The 19723-nt window shown below is 39.7% G+C and overlaps 1 protein-coding gene across 1 annotated transcript in view; it reads left to right on the forward strand.

Moving 5' to 3' along the window:
• Positions 1–7526, forward strand: part of LOC114209014 (homeobox and leucine zipper protein Homez-like) — a 56213-nt gene extending 48687 nt beyond the window's left edge. The window contains 5 exon segments of the mRNA XM_088023007.1: positions 5082–5204; positions 5808–5836; positions 5933–6891; positions 6893–7033; positions 7035–7526. Coding sequence (XP_087879133.1) covers positions 5082–5204; positions 5808–5836; positions 5933–6891; positions 6893–7033; positions 7035–7526 — 1744 coding nt within the window.
• The last annotated feature ends 12197 nt before the right edge of the window (positions 7527–19723 follow it).

Here is a 19723-nt window from a genome sequence, read left to right on the forward strand (position 1 = left end):
AATAAATAAATAAAATGTTTATTAAAAAAATAAATAGTGGAAAGCCAGTGCCTGTGAAATATGTAATATACTTCTTAGTGTCAACTCCACGAGGTGGGTTTTGTCTGTTTTAATTACGACTGTATTCCAAAAGCCTACCCTGGGAACCAATGCACAATAGGAGTAATAAATATTTGTCAAATTTGTTGAATGACTATAATTTCATTTACCATCCTGGGCAGATTGTCCAGTAAAACATGGTGTAATTGTTAATTTTATGTGTCAACTTGACTGAGCCATGGAGTGCCCAAATATCTGGTTAAACATTTTTCTGGGTGTGTTTGTGTTTCTGGTTGAGATTAACACTTGAATCAGCAGACTGAGTAAAGCAGGTTGCCCTCCTCAGTGTGGGGGGCCTCATCCAACCCACTGGAGGCCTAAATAGAACAAAAAAAGCCTGAGCAGGAGAGAATTTACTTTCTGCCTGATGGTCCTCAAGCTGGGACATTGGTCTTCTGCCTTTGGGCTTGGACTCGAACTGAACTATACCATTGGCTCTCCTCGGACGTCAGCTTGCCAACTGCAGACTGTGGGATTCTCAGCCTCCATGATCACATGAGCCAATTCATTATAATCTCCATATATAAAGAGACTGGTTTGTTTCTCTGGAGAAACTAGACTAATACAGATTGATTATATGTAGATTATGCACACAGACACTATCGAGAAGCCTCATTTCTTATTGCAGAATTCTCGGAAGTCAAACAGAATCCAAAAAAATTATAGTGTAGTTTCATGGAAATAAACAATTTCAAAAGAGATTCTTAGGTTTTGATGATTATGAGCTATGCTTTGAGATACAGTGACTGCGTTAGCTTACAAGCTTCAAGTCGTATTTAGCATCTCTCTGTTTCAAGAAGTAATTACCGAGTAGACAGGAATCATATCCACCCAGATGATACATTAGTATCTCTGAAGCTTAGGAACCACTTCCAGGACATTGATGAGATCAAAAGGGAGAGGTATTTATATCTTCAGTAGTGATGAGGTCCCTGGGTCAAAATTGAGATGTGAGGAAGTGACTCACCAAGATGGTGACATAGGTTGTTCCTGACTTTGCTCCCCCTTAAAAAAAAAAATTGCAAAAAAAAAAAAGATATCAGTGAGAGGATCCTAGCATGCAGAGGTGAGGCTGAAGTGTGCCCTGCATCGCAGAGACCAAGACAGTCTGCATTAGTAGGGTAAGAGAAGCAGCTGCATGTTGACCGCATCGTTCCTCCCCCAGGCAGCACTGTGAAGACGTCTCCCCTAAGCCTGCGGTTCCTCCAGTGGGAAAAGAGAAACCGGGGCAGGGAGAACCAGCAACCTCCACCCCTACTCACTGTAGGTTTCTTTTTGGGAGCACCAACTCTGATCTTGCACCATGAGGACTGCAGGGGAATCTGTATGGCTCAGCCGTGGGGAATCTGTGATGAAGAACAGGGAAAATAGAAGTTCCATGGGCGCAGTAGTTATTGTCTCTCTTGTTTCTAACTACGACCACAGCACCTAAAACAGTTCCTAGTACACAGAAGGAACTCAATATACTTTTGGGGAATAAACAAGTAATTGAATGAACACTATGAAGATCCGTCTAGGGGTAGAATATATTGAAATTGTTTGTCACAAAGCCAATAGCATTAAAAAGCTTTTATAAATCTCCTGAATATGGAACTTATTTGCTAGCTGTTATTCTCTAGAAATTTGAATGTGTTGTGCATGTTAATTTGTAAATTCTACAGCTCTTCATTTCTCTAAGGCAGATTTCTGTTCCGCATCTCTATCTGGCCAGAATGGTAGGAAACCCATTCATCATTGGGCCTCCCTCTCCATTGCCAGGGTTGTGTAAAGGTCCTGGGAATCTGATGAAATCCAGAAAATTTGGCAAGGGCCATTTGGTTTCTTTCCATTGGGATGATCACTGATATACTTGCCTGTTGCTTTGGAGGCAATCTGCTCTGTGGCATCTCTGCCAAAGTTTGAAAGTAGAGACTTTACCAAGTTTAGAGCCTTGGTATCTTGGATATAGGCTCCCTCGTTTATGATGGCATCATGCCCTCTGTAGTTTTGCTAACATTCACAGTTGCTGCAAGGGAGTGAGGTATGAGCTCCTAATTCTCAAAAAACTTCCAAATATCTTCTTCCCCTTTGAAATCCAGGGGACTAATTTCTCCCAAGGGCTGCTACCATTGTTTTCTCTCCCCTTAAAAGAGTCCTGTGTGATCTCTATTTAAAAGCCTTTAAAAAAGTAGTATCGGTTTTTCTCATGCAGGCTGGGAAAAAGATGCCAAAACAGTCAGATTTTCTATTAAAAATATTTTGTAATAAATGATTTTCCTAGTTTTGCTGAAGGAAATGTCTAAAGTGAGGTTTGGAGCTTTGCTAAGGGCTAGCTGAAAATTATACCAGGACATACTTCCTAAAATAAAAGAGAACATCAAGGTTGGAATAATGACAATGACTAAACAAATCTGATTCATGTAAAGTTTTTTTGAGAAAACATATAATGAGAGGCAATAATACAGATTACAGATTTAAAATACATATTTCTCTTAATCTTTCTCTTTAAATAGATATTGTCAAAGTGAGCTCTGCATTCTGGGCCAGTGTGCAAACTATCAGTTACTGGCTCGCAGCAATAGAATACAAAGAAAGGGGCACCTGGGTGGCTCAATCGTTAAGTGTCTGCCTTCGGCTCAGGTCATGATCCCAGCGTCCTGGGATCCAGCCCCACATCGAGCCCCGCATCGGCTCCCTGCTCAGCGGGGAGTCTGCTTCTCCCTCTGCTACTCTCTCTCTCTGTGTCAAATAAAATCTTAAAAAAAAAAAAAATACAAAGAAAGTACAGAAAGTTGGAGTAAGTATTTGGAAACCATTATAGCAATTGGTACACCATGGTATCCAAGCTTATGATCAGAGAACTCATTTTATTTTATTTATTTATTTTAAAGATTTTATTTATTTGTCAGAGAGAGAGCACGTGCAGGAGATGGCACAAGCAGGGGGAGCTGCAGGCAGAGGGGGAAACAGGTTCCCTGCTAAGCAAGGAGCCTGATGCAACGTGGGAACTCGATCCCAGGACCCAGGGATCGTGACCTGACCAAAGGCAGATTCTTAACCGACTGAGCCACCCAGGCATCCCAGAACTCATATTGTTTAATAGGATATAGATCAGTTCAAATGCTGAACACATGTGGTGATTTGCTTGTGGTTTAATTGTATACTGGTTATGTGTAATATTTTAAAATCAGTTTGTGAACTATAACCCAAAAGTGTATAAAAATCTGAGAACATATAAGCATTATTCACAGTTTATTTTTAGTTATTTTGTTTTTAATTCTGAACATAAAAAAAATTCTGAATTTTTAAATTTACATTTAAATTTACAAAATAACATTGTTAGCTATGTTTGATAGTAAAATTTATATTATATTTAATCCTAATTTACAGATGGACTTTTTCTAAGTTTAGTTCACTGGATTTTTTTTTTTCTTTTGCCAAGAGAAAGATATTTTTTTCTGAATGTGATGACAAAACATGAGTTATTACTAAGAAAGGAAGACCATAAGAACCCATACTAGTTTTAATTGGAAAAATAATGCTTCATGTATTTGGAGTTTAGTTTTGTGGCCACTATTGATGGAGAAGTGCTAAAAGCTCAATGTGTTACTTGTGAAATCTATTGGCTAATGAAGTAACAAAATTATAAAAATTTAAGCAGAATTTGAACTTATAGCATAAAGAAATATGTGTGACTCTAAAAAAATTCTTCAAAAGAAAAAATATTGAAATGAGAACCTGACAGAAGTACATGTTCACTATTTCACACATAAACATTATATTTCATGTATAAACATTCATGCTTTATGGGTTACCTATAATGTAACACTATATGCAATGGCTGAGGCTTAGGCAAACAACTATATGGAAGATTTTTGCTCAGAAATATTGGGTGACTCTGCCACAAAGAAGGTGACAGAAGTACTCTCCGATGACACCACAACTTGGCATATTCAGGATTGGGAGAATGCTATGGAAAACCAAGTCAGAACAAATAAAGCTAGCAAAATATTTTCCACTAATAATAGATATTGCTAACGGGGCAATTCTTTTACATATATATCATTTGAACATGATGGTGATTATTCTGTCAGCAAATGTGATTCAGAGTTTAAATTTAATTTAGGAATAAATTCTGATGGCATATTTGTAATGACAGGAAAATAATCTGGAGTACTTGCCCAGATTAAGGAGTTCGTTCCAGAAAAGCTCTTACTGCTTCCAACCTTAATAAATTCTTGCCTCAAGGGGAAGAAAGGTCAAATGAACTAAGCAGGGGGCTAAGCAGTGAAAATTGTGAATTACATAAAAACAAATATGTTAAATTCAGGATTATTTCCTTTATTATATGATAAGGAAGCTAATCACAAACAACAACTATATGTGGTGACAGATGGTTGTTGAGGGGGAAGGTTCTGTCAAGATGCTTGAGTTATGGAAGGAACTCTTAATGTTTCTACAATGTAAGAAACCAGTTTGATCTCAAATTTTTAAAGATCTTTAATAAGATGCCAGGCTTGTTTCTTTGTCTTCCAACTGAGTTGGTTTTTATAAGAACTAACACTTTTCATGATACTTAATTTTTCTGTGCAAGGAAGGAAGGCAACTGTTTTCCAAAGGAAGATGAGATCAAAGGCTCACATGGACATGAGAAGCTTGGAGGAATCGAGTTTCTGTAGACTGTTATGACATGTCTCTTAACTGAACAATTTTCTATGATTTAGGTGATGATTTTGATGGAGCAATCAACTAAATGAAATTTCCATAGGTTATTTTTAGAAGTGGAAAATGAGGAATGGGGCCTGTTTGTTTTAGGATATGGATATACTATTGCTATTAATAATTACTATTATTCTATTCACCTTGCCTTTTTTTCTGTCTTACATGGCTCTCTTCTGTTTAATTTCTAGAAAGATTAGATAGCATAAATTTTTAAAATGTGTCATTTAGTATTTTCCTTTGTTAAAAGAATTCCTCATTTGGCATTCTTCTTTTACTGATAGATCCAGATTTTCTTTTCAGTTCTGCCATATGTGCCTAATCCTTGATGTTGATGATGATGGTGGTGGTGGTGGTGGTGATGTTGATGATCCTGCTACAGATGATTATATATTTAAAAATCTAAAGTATGTGTCTCTTTTGTTCTCCTGGAATAGCAAATTATAATTCAAGTGTACCATTTGACTGTCTCCCACCAAAAGTGACAAATTTAGTCTCGACATATCTTGGTAGAATACCATAAAAGCTTTTAAAATGGGATTTCAGTGGAGGAAGATGTTCTACCAAAAACTATAGTTAGATACAGTATTGCCCCAACGTACCACTTTGTACTTTTCTTATCCTCTAACCTGAGACCTGCAGTTAAAAAAAAAGTCTGATTCATTTACTCATTTAACAAATCTTTAGGAACCTAGGAAGTTTTATACGGCCAGCATACATCCTTCTCTCTAATCCTCACTCTCCTGAAAAAAGGAGCAGTCACCCTGTTCTGATGATTAGTGCAGGTATATGGTGCCAGATCCTAGCTCAGTAGTCTGGATTAGAGCAGAAGCTGATATTCAAAGGTATTGAAACCATAATTCTAAATTTTTGTTCCATCTTGTCGATTAGAGAATAAGGTCTGTCTCCTATATCTCATTTTGAGTCAACCCTTTTCTCCCTTCTCTCTCTAGTCAGCCACCTGTCACCCTAATGTGAAATGCGTCTCTCCAGATACTGTGCTTTTGTAGGTTAAAAAGACTGCTGCTGCTCCATGCGGGTGGGCTTGGAGCAGGCCGCACTGGGCGGGAACCCCACTCCCACCCCGGAGGCCCCCTGCCCTTTCTCCCCTTTCCCCCCCGGCCCATGGTGTGAGGCTGGGAGCCACCACTCGGGCCGGACTGCGCTATCTCTGAAGGGCACAAATCAGAAAGCACCATGCCTCCTAATAAAGAGGCCAGCAGTCTTAATAGCTCCCCGGCGGGGCTCCTCTGCCTCCCTCCAATCTCCGAGGAGCTACAGCTTGTGTGGACCCAGGCAGCCCAGACCAGTGAGCTGGATGGCAATGAACACTTGCTACAAACCTTCAGCTACTTTCCCTATCCCAGTCTAGCAGACATTGCCCTTCTCTGCTTACGCTATGGGCTGCAGATGGAGACAGTCAAGACTTGGTTCATGGCCCAGCGCCTCCGCTGTGGCATTAGCTGGTCATCTGAAGAAACAGAAGAGACCCGAGCCCGAGTGGTCTACCATCGGGACCAGCTCCATTTCAAATCCCTTCTCTCTTTTACTCATCATGCAGGGCGGCCCCCAGAGGAGGTGCCTCCTTCTCTGATGCCACCTCCAGAACAAGTGGGTCTTGGAATAGTGCCCCTGACTCTTAGTAAGCCCACCCAGATGAAAGGATTGAAGGTGGAGCCTGAGGAGTCCTCAGAGCTGCTGAGTCACCAGAAAGCAAAGGAACCCCTGATGGCACCTGGCAGTGGGACATTCCCCCACCAATCTGATTATTGGCAGAATCTTCAAAGCAGTGGCTTCTCTAAGGAGCAGGCAGGCAGGGGTCCCAACCAGTCCCATGGCCTAGGTTCTGCTTCATGGAATCACTCCACAGCTGTCCACCAGCCACATGCTCGGGATAAGCCCCCACCAATCTCACTACTTGCTAGTAGTTGTAAGCAGGAGTCAGCATCTAATATGACTCCTCCTTCTTCCTCTCCCTCTTCTTCCACTTTCCTGGAACTGGCAAACGGAGCTACTACCACCTCTAAACTCCTCCAGTCCCTGGGCTGTATCTCACAGCCACTGTCACCCAATGAACAGGCACTGCCCCCAGTGCCTGGAGCCAGCCTGGCCCCAAGGGCTAAGACATAACTCAGTATCAAGTAGGGTTGGCCCTGCAGAGTACCTTTCCCCAGATATGCAATGCCAGCGAAAGACCAAGCGAAAAACCAAAGAGCAGCTGGCTATTCTCAAATCTTTTTTTTTTTTTTTTTTTTTTTTTACAGTGCCAATGGGCATGGCGTGAGGATTACCATAAATTAGAACAGATCACTGGTTTACCTCGACCTGAGATCATTCAGTGGTTTGGTGACACATGCTATGCCTTGAAGCATGGGCAACTAAAATGGTTTCGGGACAATGCCGTACCTGGTGCCCCTAGTTTCCAGGACCCAGAAATTCCCACACCCCCACCTTCAACCCGCTCCTTGAGTGAATGGGCTGAGACACCACCTCTGCCGAACACCCCGGCCCCACCAGATATACGACCCTTGGAGAGGTCCTGGGCGGCCCATCGACAGCTACGGGAAAGTGATATCCCTTGACTGAGTCAGGCATCAAGGCTTAGCACCCAGCAGGTGCTGGATTGGCTTGACTCTCGAATCCCTGAGCCGGCTGAGGTGGTGGTTTGTCTGGAGGAAGAGGAGGAGGAAGATGAAGATGAAGATGACGATGTGATCATACAGGACTGAGTCGGGGGGACTAGGGGAGGGAAGGTCTGTTACTAAAAGATGAACCAACTTAGTAACTGTTTAAACAGAGAGACCACATTTTTTTAAATTACCTTATGGTGAAGAAAAAAACAAAAAGACTTCTGCTGCTGAGACTCCAGTAAGGAATGGCAGGGTCTGGGCTTTACAAATACGTGGATGAAGATGATGAGTGGCCGGCGAAGGCCCAAGGTGAAAGTAATCTTGCCTTCTGGGCAGCACGTGACTAGTTTTCTACTAGGCCTATTGAGAAGTCCACTCTGACTGATGAAAACGCATGCTGGGCTCCTGCAGACCGTGCATAAAGGGGGCATGGTCGATTCATCCTGGAAGCTGTGAGATTGCCCATGATGGAGTGGGCCCACTGCTGTGGCCGTCACAAGGTCTGCGACTGAGCCAGCAACACCTAGTAGCTGGGCATCTCCGGGAGGTCACTCTAAACTCTCTGAATTTCAGTTTCCTGAACCATGTAATGGGCAAGTGATGAAGATCACGTACAATAATATGAGAAATGTTTTACACAGTATACGCAAATATATTGCTTCATAGTAATAAGTATTCTACAGTCCACTCATGGGTTTATTTTGCAGTTTATCCCTAAGGCTGCTGCATCAATCAGTACCTCTCAATGAGAAATGGCCTTTCTTGAACTTTGTATAATTTTCTAGATTTTTCTTGACATTTTTAGAGTCTTTTTGAATCTTTTGTTTTTGGGTTCCCCAGGGAGAATCATTTCAAATTTAATTTGAATGCTTTCTAGTGTATCTGCCTTTCCTCTGCTCAGAATTTGCTCTTGCTGTGAGGCTAGTTGCTTATGCACACAGCTCCAGGCTGCCCAGTTCAGATTTTACTCAGGTCTCCCATCATGGCCTTGATCCTTACTGGATCGCTGGAACCCCCTTGGGAATCTGCTCTCTCCTCCATCTCCCCACCCTAGGTTTAATTTACCTTTTAGAACTCTTCATTTTCTTCCGTCAGGGAAGAGGGAGAAGGTCTCCAAGTGGAGGAGTAGATGTTTCTACTGGAGAGCTCTCACAGACTTCCCCCCATAGTCACACCTCCCAGCCACTCCCTCCTCACTTACCTGGCACAGACTGCACAGCTGAAGCTGCTCTCTCATGCCGGGCTCTTTCCTCATATACAGGGATTCTTCCTTCAGGGCCCCCCCCCCGAGACTCTCTTCAGGCTAGCACTCTTGTCCCTCAGTACCAATGAGATGCAGGTTGTCCTCCGTGAGCCTCTTGGGCAGTATGCAAATCAGAGGTTGTGCCTGGATACCAGTGGGTGTGCCCATAAATTCCTTATGTCAAAGTACCAGAACCTCACCTAAGATCCCCGTCCACTATAAATAATTTAAGTGAAAATAACAGACTTGTTTGGAAAATAAACATTACATGTAACTAGGCAGTATCAGAACATGTAACTCCTCAAAAAAAAAAAAAAAAAACCACAAAACCCTCTTTAATATTAACACAAGTCCTGACGGATTGACCCTGTTATTATTATAAAATGTCATGCTTTCTCTCTAACAGCTTTTGTCCTAATGTCTATTTTTTTTCTTATATTTCATCTCTCTTTTGTTTACTGCTTTCATATTACGTCTTTTTTAAAAATTTTGTTTTAATTCATGTGACAGAGAGAGAGGGGGGGGGGAATATGAGTAGCGGGGAGAGGCTGAGGGAGAGGGAGAAGCAGACTCCTCGCTGAGCCAGGAACCCGATATGGGGCTCGATCCCAGGACCCTGAGATCATGCCCTGAGCTGAAGGCAGACGCTTAACCATCTGAGCCACCCAGGTGCCCCCATATTATGTCTTTTTTTATGCTTTTATTTTCCACCTATTTGTGTCTTTGCCTCTAAAATGTGTTTTGTCTAGACACAAATAGTTGAATCCTTTTTAAAAAATTATTGGCCTTTTGACTGAAGTGTTTAATTCATTTATAATTAATGTATTTACTGATAAGATAGTATAGTAACATCTGTCCAGTCAACATCTCCTGTTCATCCAATTGAAAAAAAAAAAGCTGCTGTCATCCCTACCTTTACATGCAGATCCAGCCAATGACAAAATAAAATATTTCAACCCCCAAATAGTATGACCTTAGTAATTTCCTTTTTCCTTTTTAAACACTTGTAATTTTTATTCAGTCAGTCTGTCTAGTTGAAGTTTGACTCTCACGTACCCTTTCCCAAAGAAATGTTTTCTCAATAATTTCATCTGAATCTTCACTTGACAGTTTCTTCCTTATTTAAATAAAACTATCTTAAAAGGAGGCCTTATATCCATTTGGATAGAAATGCATCTGCTGTTTATATAACATATCTTAAAGAGAATGAGAATCAAACATTGCTATTAAATATTAGCTAAATACTATTGTCTACTTCAGACTTTGAGACTGCAATTTACTATCTCATTCTTAAAATACATTAGCAAGTATTAGCAATGTGATAAAGATATCCCAGTGCTAAACTGGGATTTTTTTTTCTTGACTAACTGAGAGAAATAAAACAGAATTAAAAAGGAGAAAGCTTCTACCCCTGTGATTCGGTGTTCTTTAAAGCAACCACTTGAAATCCCTTGTACACAGTCCACATTTTACAAAATGCTCTACTAAGAAGAGCCGGTCAGTCACTTTTTACACGTTTAGACACATGCTTTCAACATAAAAATACTTGAGGCTTAATCTCATTGAATTTAGCTGAGGAACTGAGGGTGTAGAGCTGCATATAGAGGTACTTCTAAATTGATGTTGATGCCTAAACAATTCAACAGAGACAACAGCAGAAGACCATTGTAGTGAAAAGAGCACTGGGTTTTTTAGTTGCTGTATATTACTTCAAAGCGAAATAGAAACATTATTTGTGTGACTATACCAACTCTTCTTTTGTTACTATAATCACTCACTGAACAAAGTCACCCTTTTAGTTCCCACCGTGAGGAATTCACAGAATGTTAGTGTTAGTTCAATGAAGACCTTGAAACTCAATGCCACATTTTTCACAGGAGCAAGTTGGACCCAGATAGGTGATGTTCCTCCTCCAGGGATCTTCTAGCTAGTTCATAGCAAAACCATGCACTAGAGCCCAGTCCCATGCCTTTCCTCTACACCAGCAATTTCTACCCCTGGTTGCACATTAGAACACCCGAAGAGGTTAACAAAAATAGTGACATCTGAACCTCACCCAAATCAATTAAATCAGAATCTCTGGGTGGCGGGGGTGGGGGGGGTGGGGGGTGGGGGTGGGGTGCGGGGGGTGGAGCTGGAGCTAGGACATTGATAGTTTTGAAAAGCTTCCAGACAATTCCAATGTGAAGCCAGGGCTGAGAATCTCATTTTATGCCACTCTCTTGCAAAGTAAAAGTATTTGCAAATATTAGCTGATGAATTAAAAAAATTTTTTTCATGATTCATTTTCCTTTTGTTCCCTAAGCATAGACGATGAAGCATCTATAGCTTTAGAATGGGGCAGATAAAAACAGAAGGACAGAAAAGTCAGTGTTCAGCTTTGATTGTCAAGATAAGCTTCAAAAAGTATATAGCAGAAAGGATAGTTTTTAAAGCTAGACTTTGAATGGCAAGGACTAGGCACTTGAGAGAGAAAAGGTTTTTCTAGATTCCAAAATCTTTAAGTATCAAAAGTCAGATAGTGATGGACCCAGGCCTGGAATATAAGAAGTGAACCACAGAAGAGGACGGATTAAAGATATGTTGAGAGAGTCATTTCCAACTATACAGAAATAAGGGTAAAAACAACGAGCACTTTCGGGGGGGAAGGGTGGAGAGGTGAAGATGGGAGGGGGTGCTGGTCGAGGGCTCAGAGAGAACTGGAAGCAAATAAGAGATGCACATCTTAGGCTGATTACCTGGTGTACTAGTCGGTGTTCTCCAGAGAAATAGAACCAGTAGGATGTGTATGTGTATTTGTGTGTGTGTGTGTGTGTGTGTGTGTGTGTGTGTGTGTGTTTATTTATTATTAAGAAATTGGCTCACACAATTATGGAGGCTGGCAAGTCCAAAATCTGCAGAGAGAGCCAGAGAAGAGCCAATGTTACAGTTTCAATCTGAAAGCTGTCTGCTGGCAGAATTTTGGTAGGTGAGTGGATGGGGGGGCGGGGTGGAGAGGTGAGGGAGGGGTGGTCTTTTGTCCCATTTAGGCCTTCAACAGATTGAATGAGGCTTCCCTCATTATGGATAGCAATCTGCTTCACTCAAAGTCTACTGATTTTTTTATTGTTATGTTAATCACCCTCCATTACCTCATTAGTTTTTGACGTAGTGTTCCATGAGTCATTGTTTGCGTATAACACCCAGTGCTCCATGCAGAACGTGCCCTCTTTAATACCCATCACCAGGCTAAACCATCCCCCCACCCCCTCCCCTCTAGAACCCTCAGTTTGTTTCTCAGAGTCCATAGTCTCTCAGCGTTCGTCTCCCCCTTCTATTTCCCCCCTTCATTCTTCCCTTCCTGCTATCTTCTTCTTTTATTTTTTTGAACATATAATGTATTATTTGTTTCAGGGGTACAGGTCTGTGATTCAACAGTCTTACACAATTCACAGCGCTCACCACAGCACATACTCTCCCCAATGTCCATCACCCAGCCACCCCTTCCCTCCCACCCCCCACCGCTCCAGTAACCCTCTCAAAGTCTACTGATTTAAATGTTAATTTCATCCAAAACAAAAACCTTCGCAGAAACCTCCAGAATAATGTTTGACCAACTATCTGGGCATCGTGGTCGTAAAATTAACCATCACACCTATATACACCCAATTGTGCATATATTATACCTCCCTCCTTCTGTCTCCTTTCTGCTCTGTCCCATTCAAAACTCAAGAGAGAAGAATATCTGCTGCCTGATGGATTTGAGGGCCCAAATGGAAAAGGAATCCAGGAGACCATTCAGTAGACTGGAGGGCCCGGGTGAGGATCCTCATATCCCAAAGCCTTACTTACTGCTAGAATCACATTTTTTAAAAAGGATGGTATAGAGGTTACATATTTGATAGCATGGAATCTAAAAATGGTAGCACAGGGTCTTAAATGTTGTGGCTGCTAAATAAATGTTAGTTGCCCTAGAAATATTATAAAGTATCGGATTCATATCCAGTGACTAGCTTGCTGTTAACAACTCAAATCAGAACTAGATCGCAGGTGCTCTTTTGTATAGATGAAGGAGCTGAGGAGTGTGAAGTATGTGTATTAAGTGTTAAGAGCAGGGGTAGGGTTGGGTATAAACCTTACCCTAAAGTTTAAAGTATTGGAACAACAATCCATGATAAAACTCATTTGCTTTTTATAAATTTATTTCCTTTCATCAGTGGGCCATTTTCTATGTTAACCCATAATAATTTATGGAGGGAAAAAAAGACACCAAACTTTTTTAAAATGTGTTTTAGACAGATAATGGTTTTAAAAGCAGGAAAAATATATCTAGTCATTGAACAGGTATGGGCTTGCAAAAGGGAAGTAAATGAACCTTTTAAAACACAATTTTTCATCAAAATGAGCTTTACTTTTAAAAAATGATGGCAATACACCCTGTGGATACTTAATATAAATTCATTTGAAAGGCATCCTAGATCTTGTTACCCAGTGATCAATTGCTTTGTCTTTATTTTTATTTTAGAAAGCCAAAGAGAGAGGCCATAATTCTTCTGTATAATATAGACCAATATTCAGCTATTTGCTTGAATTTCACAGCTCTGTGTGAGAATAAGTATACATTCATATCTGTTCCTTACTTTGTTTAATATTTGTTCCTTATTTTAATCCTTTTTACAGCAAAGGTTTGCTGTATAATTAGCTTTCTGTGCTATGTAATAGAGGGAATATCATTAACTAACTCTGACCATATTGGGAATAGATTGAGAAACTGTACGAGTGGGATCTATAGAATTTAATCAAGATATTGTTTTAATTGTTTATAGCAGATTTTTATTTAGGTGAAATTCAGCTTAATGTTTAACATGAAATCTATCAGTATATTTGTAGGTGTGTACGCAAACACATACTCTAATGTTGAGAATAAAGTGAGACCCACATGCTTTGTAAAGGGCACTTTTGGACTCAAGAATACCAGAATCCTCCCTCAGAAAAAAAAAATTTTTCGTATAATTTTCTGGAAGGAGATTAGTGAAGAGAGCAATGACTAGTTAAACAAAATAACATTTTATTACAAGTTAGGTCTCTGCCCCCAAAGCCACTGACAAAGTCTAGTAAATCGTACTGGGATCTAGTAGACCTTACACCCAAGCTAGATATATGTATAGGCACCATCCTACTGAGCTCAGATTTGACATTTAGAAATGACTACTATAAAGCAAACAGCTACACCTGGCAGCTCAGGAAAACATGGAAACAAGCAAGCAGAAAAGAGGCTTAGCTTCCCTGGTCTAGCACTAAGTTGGTCTGTACCACTTGACATGCATACCTCCCAGACCTGGGTGAAGTCTTTTGCTGAGTGAGAGAGTGGGGGAGGCAAAATTTGTGTGTGTGTGTGTGTGTGCGCGCGCGCGCGTGTGTGCGTGCGCATGTGTAGGGGAGAGGGAGGAAGGATGGGAGAGGATGGAGGAGACTTGGAGAGGTGGGGGAAGGAAAAGGGAATGGGAAGGGAAGAGGTGGAGAGAGAAAGCTGTCAAGTGTGGAAGGAAGAGAATGAAGAACAAGAAAATCAAAGCCTCCTTGAAAGTTCCACCCACAGAAAACTCATCATCGTCCGTACTCTAGATGGAAGCAGTTCAGCCCTCCCTCCTTGGGTGGAGGCACGGGGAGAGTAGACCTGCTGGCCTGTGGTCTAACTGGTCAGGGGAAGGAGTGAGGCGATAGGTAAGAAAAAAGCCCAGAGCAACCCCAAAGCTAACCTCCACCTCAGAGGGAAGTTCAAGTCTCAGATTTTTGGTTTCCACAAAATATTTTTTCAGTCCTATAATCTTATTTCTTTAGACTCCTGAGACACAATTTAAAATTTTTTTTCCAGCATTAGAGATTTAACCTCAAGGAGGATATACTCAGATTTCACTCATTCTCTCAATACTCATTGATGTTTAGTTTTTGAGGAGTATAAAGAGGAATTAAGATGACTCCTGCCCTTGAAGGAACTTGTATTTTAGACCTTGTCAAAAATAACTAGAATATAAACTCTAAAGTGAAAAGTACCTTAAAATGCTTATAGTTCAAGGATGCTGCAAGTTTGTAGGAAATATATATTATATATATATATTTTAACAGATTTCACTCTGAATTTTATAAAGTAATATAAGTTTTGGAGCGACCTTTTAGAAACTCCAAACAGAACTCAGAATACTTATTCTTTTGAAGAGGAAAAGAAATTCAAATAAGCAAATACACACCTGCATGATTCCAATATTGATGCGTCTGCTCCCAAGCTCTAAAACTAATTAGAAATTTGTTTCCTATCTGCAGTTAGCCTTTAAGAAGATGGGCATCCATTAACACAGTTTGGTAGTATAATGACCAGCAATTAGTGATAAATTGTTCTATTCTGGAAGGAAGTAATACTTGAGAGTGGATGATTTCTAAAGGAATTAAAACATAACTTATTTTTTTTTTAACTTGCTAACTTAATTTTTTAAATTTGGTACAAAGAATGCAGTTTAGGAATCTTCCTCTCTTGGTGTGTGTAGAACTTGAAGAAAATAAAGTCCTTTTTCTTACTTTTGCTCTTTCTAGTTACCTTTTCCCTATCCTTCCTCCTTCCTCCATCCTCCTCATCCCACAAACCCTACATTTCCTCCGTAAATAAAAATAGAAAAGAAGGATAGGGGAGAGGTAACCGGGTGATGGGCTTTAAGGAGGGCAGGTGATGTGATGAGCACTGGGTGTTACACACAACTAATGAATCATTGAAACTCATATCAAAAACTAATGATGTACTATATATTGGCTAATTGAATTTAAATTAAAAAAAGAGAAAATAGGGTACTTTCAAGAATGTGGAAGTTGAGAAAAATTCCCTACAAGATGGAATTAATAATACTTATCTGAGATTTAATCGATTAGAAGCTGTGGAAGGCAGATATCATCAGTTCAATATAAGGTAGAACTTCCTACAGATTAGGATGGATGAAACATAATTTTCTCAAATGTTTATAATTCCTCAATTTTACCAAATGTGAACTGGAATATCCTTTACTGGATGTTGTAGAGTTGTTATGAGCATTCGCTGGGGTCTGGTGAGGAGGTGGATTAGTTGATGTGTAAGGTTTCTTCATGCACTGAATGAGCTTCTCTCACTGAGATTATTTTCTTAACAGAGGAGTTATCTGCATTGTGCTCTCTGTCAGAAAGTTGTCCTGGCTACACACTTTAATCCCTGCCACTGTTTTGAACTGAGCCATACAGATAATCATGAACCTGCATACACATGCCATTTAGGAAAAGAATGAAGTTGAGGCACAAAATTAGATGTGAGATGCTAAGTGGCATTAGGTCATTCCTTTTATGTCTTTTGCCTCCAGTGTATTAGAGAAGAACTATTTTGGAAGGATGGATGTATCGAGAAGTTTTAGAATGGGAATTTGTTGTGGTTCTGTTCAGTTAAATAGGATATGGCTAGAAGTCAGCCATCTTTTGTGCCTATGCACAAAATTCCCACAAATACACTCTTGCTGATAATAATCCCTGTATATTTCCCAACATAGTATTTCCCAAGACCGTATGTCTGCCAGTCTGTTTAGGCCTTGGGAGAAAGTAACTCAGATCTCTAGATATTATAGAAGGTGCAAGGAAGTATTACACAGGTCAAATGAGCAGATTTATTTGAAATAATAGCAATACCATTGTTGGGCAAAGCTGCTGTCACTACAATGAATGATAAACTCAATTTTAGGTGGAATGTTATTCAGTTCATTGACCTCCCTCCAATCAATTCCCCTCTGGCATAGGTAGGCATCACCAACTGAAGTCAACTCCCTCTAGTCACCCTGCCCATAAAATATGTATAGCTCTTATGACCAGAACATGAGATTGCAACCCTACACAGGCTATCCCTTGGGAGTAATGTGATATACATCTTGATACTCTTACTTACGAGTGAGTCTAGTCATTCTTCCTCATAACTACCCAGCACCTAGGACCTCTTAACTTCCACATATGAAACCCATGATTTTCTTTGTCAGTTAGAATGTTTTTGCTGAAATAAACACGTCAACTCAAATCAGCTTAAACAATAAAACAATTTGTTGGCTGCCATCCTCAATGTGTCATGCCCTCATTTTTTGTCTCTATTCTCACTACTATTACCCTCACTAAAGTTTTTAATACATTTCACCTAAACTACTGTAGTTGTGTCCTACCTGGTCATTCTGCCACCCCATTCATGGTTTCCTATAATAGACTTCATTCATTCAACATTTTGAGTACCTACTATGCTATTTGGGGAGGGGGGGCAGGCACATGATTGAATAAATTTCAGTCCTTAAATTTAAGGCAATCTATTTGTTGGGAAAGTCTAGGTTGTGGTACAGCATCAAATGGAATTACAGGGGTTGATAGCATAGGTCTACTTTTTCTTGCTATACATCCTATAAGATGACTGTTGTTCTGCCCCATATCATCTTCACCACAGAACCTAGGCTAATGGAGCAGTCTTTATCTGGAAATTGGTCAGCTGGCATGGCACAAAAAAAGAAAGTGTCACAAAACACAATCTGGTTCTCAAAATTTCTGCCTACAAGTGACCTATATTGTACTTATATTTCACTGGTCAAATCAGGTTGCTTGACACATCTGAATTCAAAGAGTAGGGAAATATACACCTCATCTAGGCCTAGAGGACAATGGATATTGTTTAAGAGCAAAGCAATCAATCACATGACCTTAACATTTAGAGCAGGAGTCAGCAAACTACAGCCCGCCACACACTTTTGTAAATAAAGCTTTATTAGGACACAACCACACCCAGTCATTACATATGATCAATGGCTGCTTTTGCACTATAATGGCAGAGTTGAGGGGATATGACAGAGACCGTATGACCAACAAAGCCTAAAATATTTATTCTCTAGTTCTTTACAGAAGGTGTTTTCCTACCTTGATTTAGAGAAGCAGAAGGATACATGCATAAACCTCTAAAATGCAATGTATCCACGTTCTTATTTCATGATTACAGCCCTTTAGGGGGAAGGAGGCAAAGTATACATGTAAATAAAATCAAGTGGAGGCATTATTAAGAAAATGTGCCCTAAGACCAAGATTTTTTTAAAGTACTTTGGAACTGCAGAGGAAACATCTGATTGAAAGGATGAGGGAAGATTTTTTGGAGGAAATAGTATTTGGAATAGGCATTGAAAGGAGGAAGGATTTTCTTAGGGGTACCCTCCAGGGCAAAGTATTGCAGAAGGAAGGAAAGACTTGAACAAGGAAGGTTTAGGGTATGTTCAAGGAACGGAGAATACATGATTATGGTTAAATGCTGGTATTTATGATGGATTATGAGAGATGGTACTGTTCCCGGAGACAAAAAATATCATCTTGAATTTCTAAATTAGAACTATATTATTAGAAGATGCAGCAAGGGTGTTGAAAAGTGTTCAGGCTTTGAATCTTGCCTTTGCCATATAACAGTTGTGTGACCTACCTGTGTCACCTTAACCAAACTATTTCACCTCTCAGAGCCTCAGCTATCCCTACTAATGAAATGAGAACAATTGGATACTCATAGATTTTTGAGGATATAAATAATGAATGTACAGTGTCTGTCCTGTGCCTGATACATTGTAGATGCTCAAAAATTATAGCTGTTATTATTACTATTAGTCTTTTTAAGCCACTGTCAATCTGCTTTGACTTTTGCAGCCTGCCTATTCCTAACTGACATACACTTTCTGGTCTTTGTGCCCCTTTTCTCTCTCTTTCTCTAGCTCTCTCTCTCTTTATATATACAGAGGTTGAGAGAGAGAGGGAGAGAACACATGCACATGGGTGGGGGGAAGGACAGAGGGAGAGAATCTATTGCAGACTTCTCGCTGAGCCCACAGGCTGATGCAGGACTGGATCCCACAGCCCACGAGATCATGACCTGAGCTGAAATCAAGAGTTAGACACTTAACTGACTGAGCCACCAAGGTGCCCTTTTGTGCCCCTTTTCATGTCATGTTTTCTGACTGATACAACCCACCACTATCTGCTATCTGTGGAAGTCTGTTACTATTTAACATACACCTCAAATTATCTTCTTTCTATAAAGTCCTCAAAGGTGCTTCCCATAACTTAAATCTTCTCACTTCCTCCCATAATATTTATAACATATTTTATTATATTTTAGGTCTTATGTGGGTGCTGTCTACTTTAGTCATTCATAAGATTCTTGAGGGAAGGAACTATATCTTGGTCTTGTTAGAATCTTTGTTATATAATTTTATAAGCAGTTTTCATTCATGGCAGGATGATCCAGAAAATATTTTATTTCATGCTAGGAAGCATCTAATTGACGAATCACCTTGGGAAAGTCTTAGTTCTGCAACTAAGTTGATCTCTATAAATAAGGAAAAATATAAGATCAGAAGTTGATCTAATTGTTGACCTTTCTCTAAATTTTGAAAGCATTTAAATTGAATTGTATTCTTTATAGGGAAAGCAGCTTTAAAATTGCATTTTAAAATTCTCTGAACATAAAGAAGCTTTACCGTTATTATTTTCTAAATGTTTAATGAATGGCATGGGACCTTCCTAAATTTCTGTTGTATCAAAGTCACTAGTGACTGACAGAATGTTCAAAATGGAGAATCCAATGCATGTGGCTTAAAATCACACAGTTGTCCCCCTTCCTTTTAATAGGTTCTTCAGATATTTGAAGCAGTACTGTCAAAGTAAAAGACTCATAGCCTTGAGGCTGGAAAGATGAGTCCCTGGAGTATGGAGGAAGACTTAGAGCCTTTATTCATGTTAAATTTTTATGCCATTACTTAAAGATCTCTCTTTTTTAAGTTTAAAATATACATTATATATTTCTCCAGTGTTTTATGTATAAGATTTCTTAATAAAAATTATATGTGTATGCTCAAAATTTATTTACTGTTGGGGTATAGAATTAAAAAACTGGAGATCACTAATTTAAAGGAAAACTATATAAACATATATTATATATATATGGTAAGCAACAATATTTAGTCATGCATCTCCTGTATTTATTAGCTTTTAGAGACTGGTGATTGCT

Source organism: Eumetopias jubatus, unplaced genomic scaffold, assembly GCF_037043125.1.
Source record: "Eumetopias jubatus isolate StellerSeaLion01/CBP00866 unplaced genomic scaffold, mEumJub1_p1.0 scaffold_1, whole genome shotgun sequence".
Taxonomy (NCBI): Eukaryota; Metazoa; Chordata; class Mammalia; order Carnivora; family Otariidae; genus Eumetopias; species Eumetopias jubatus.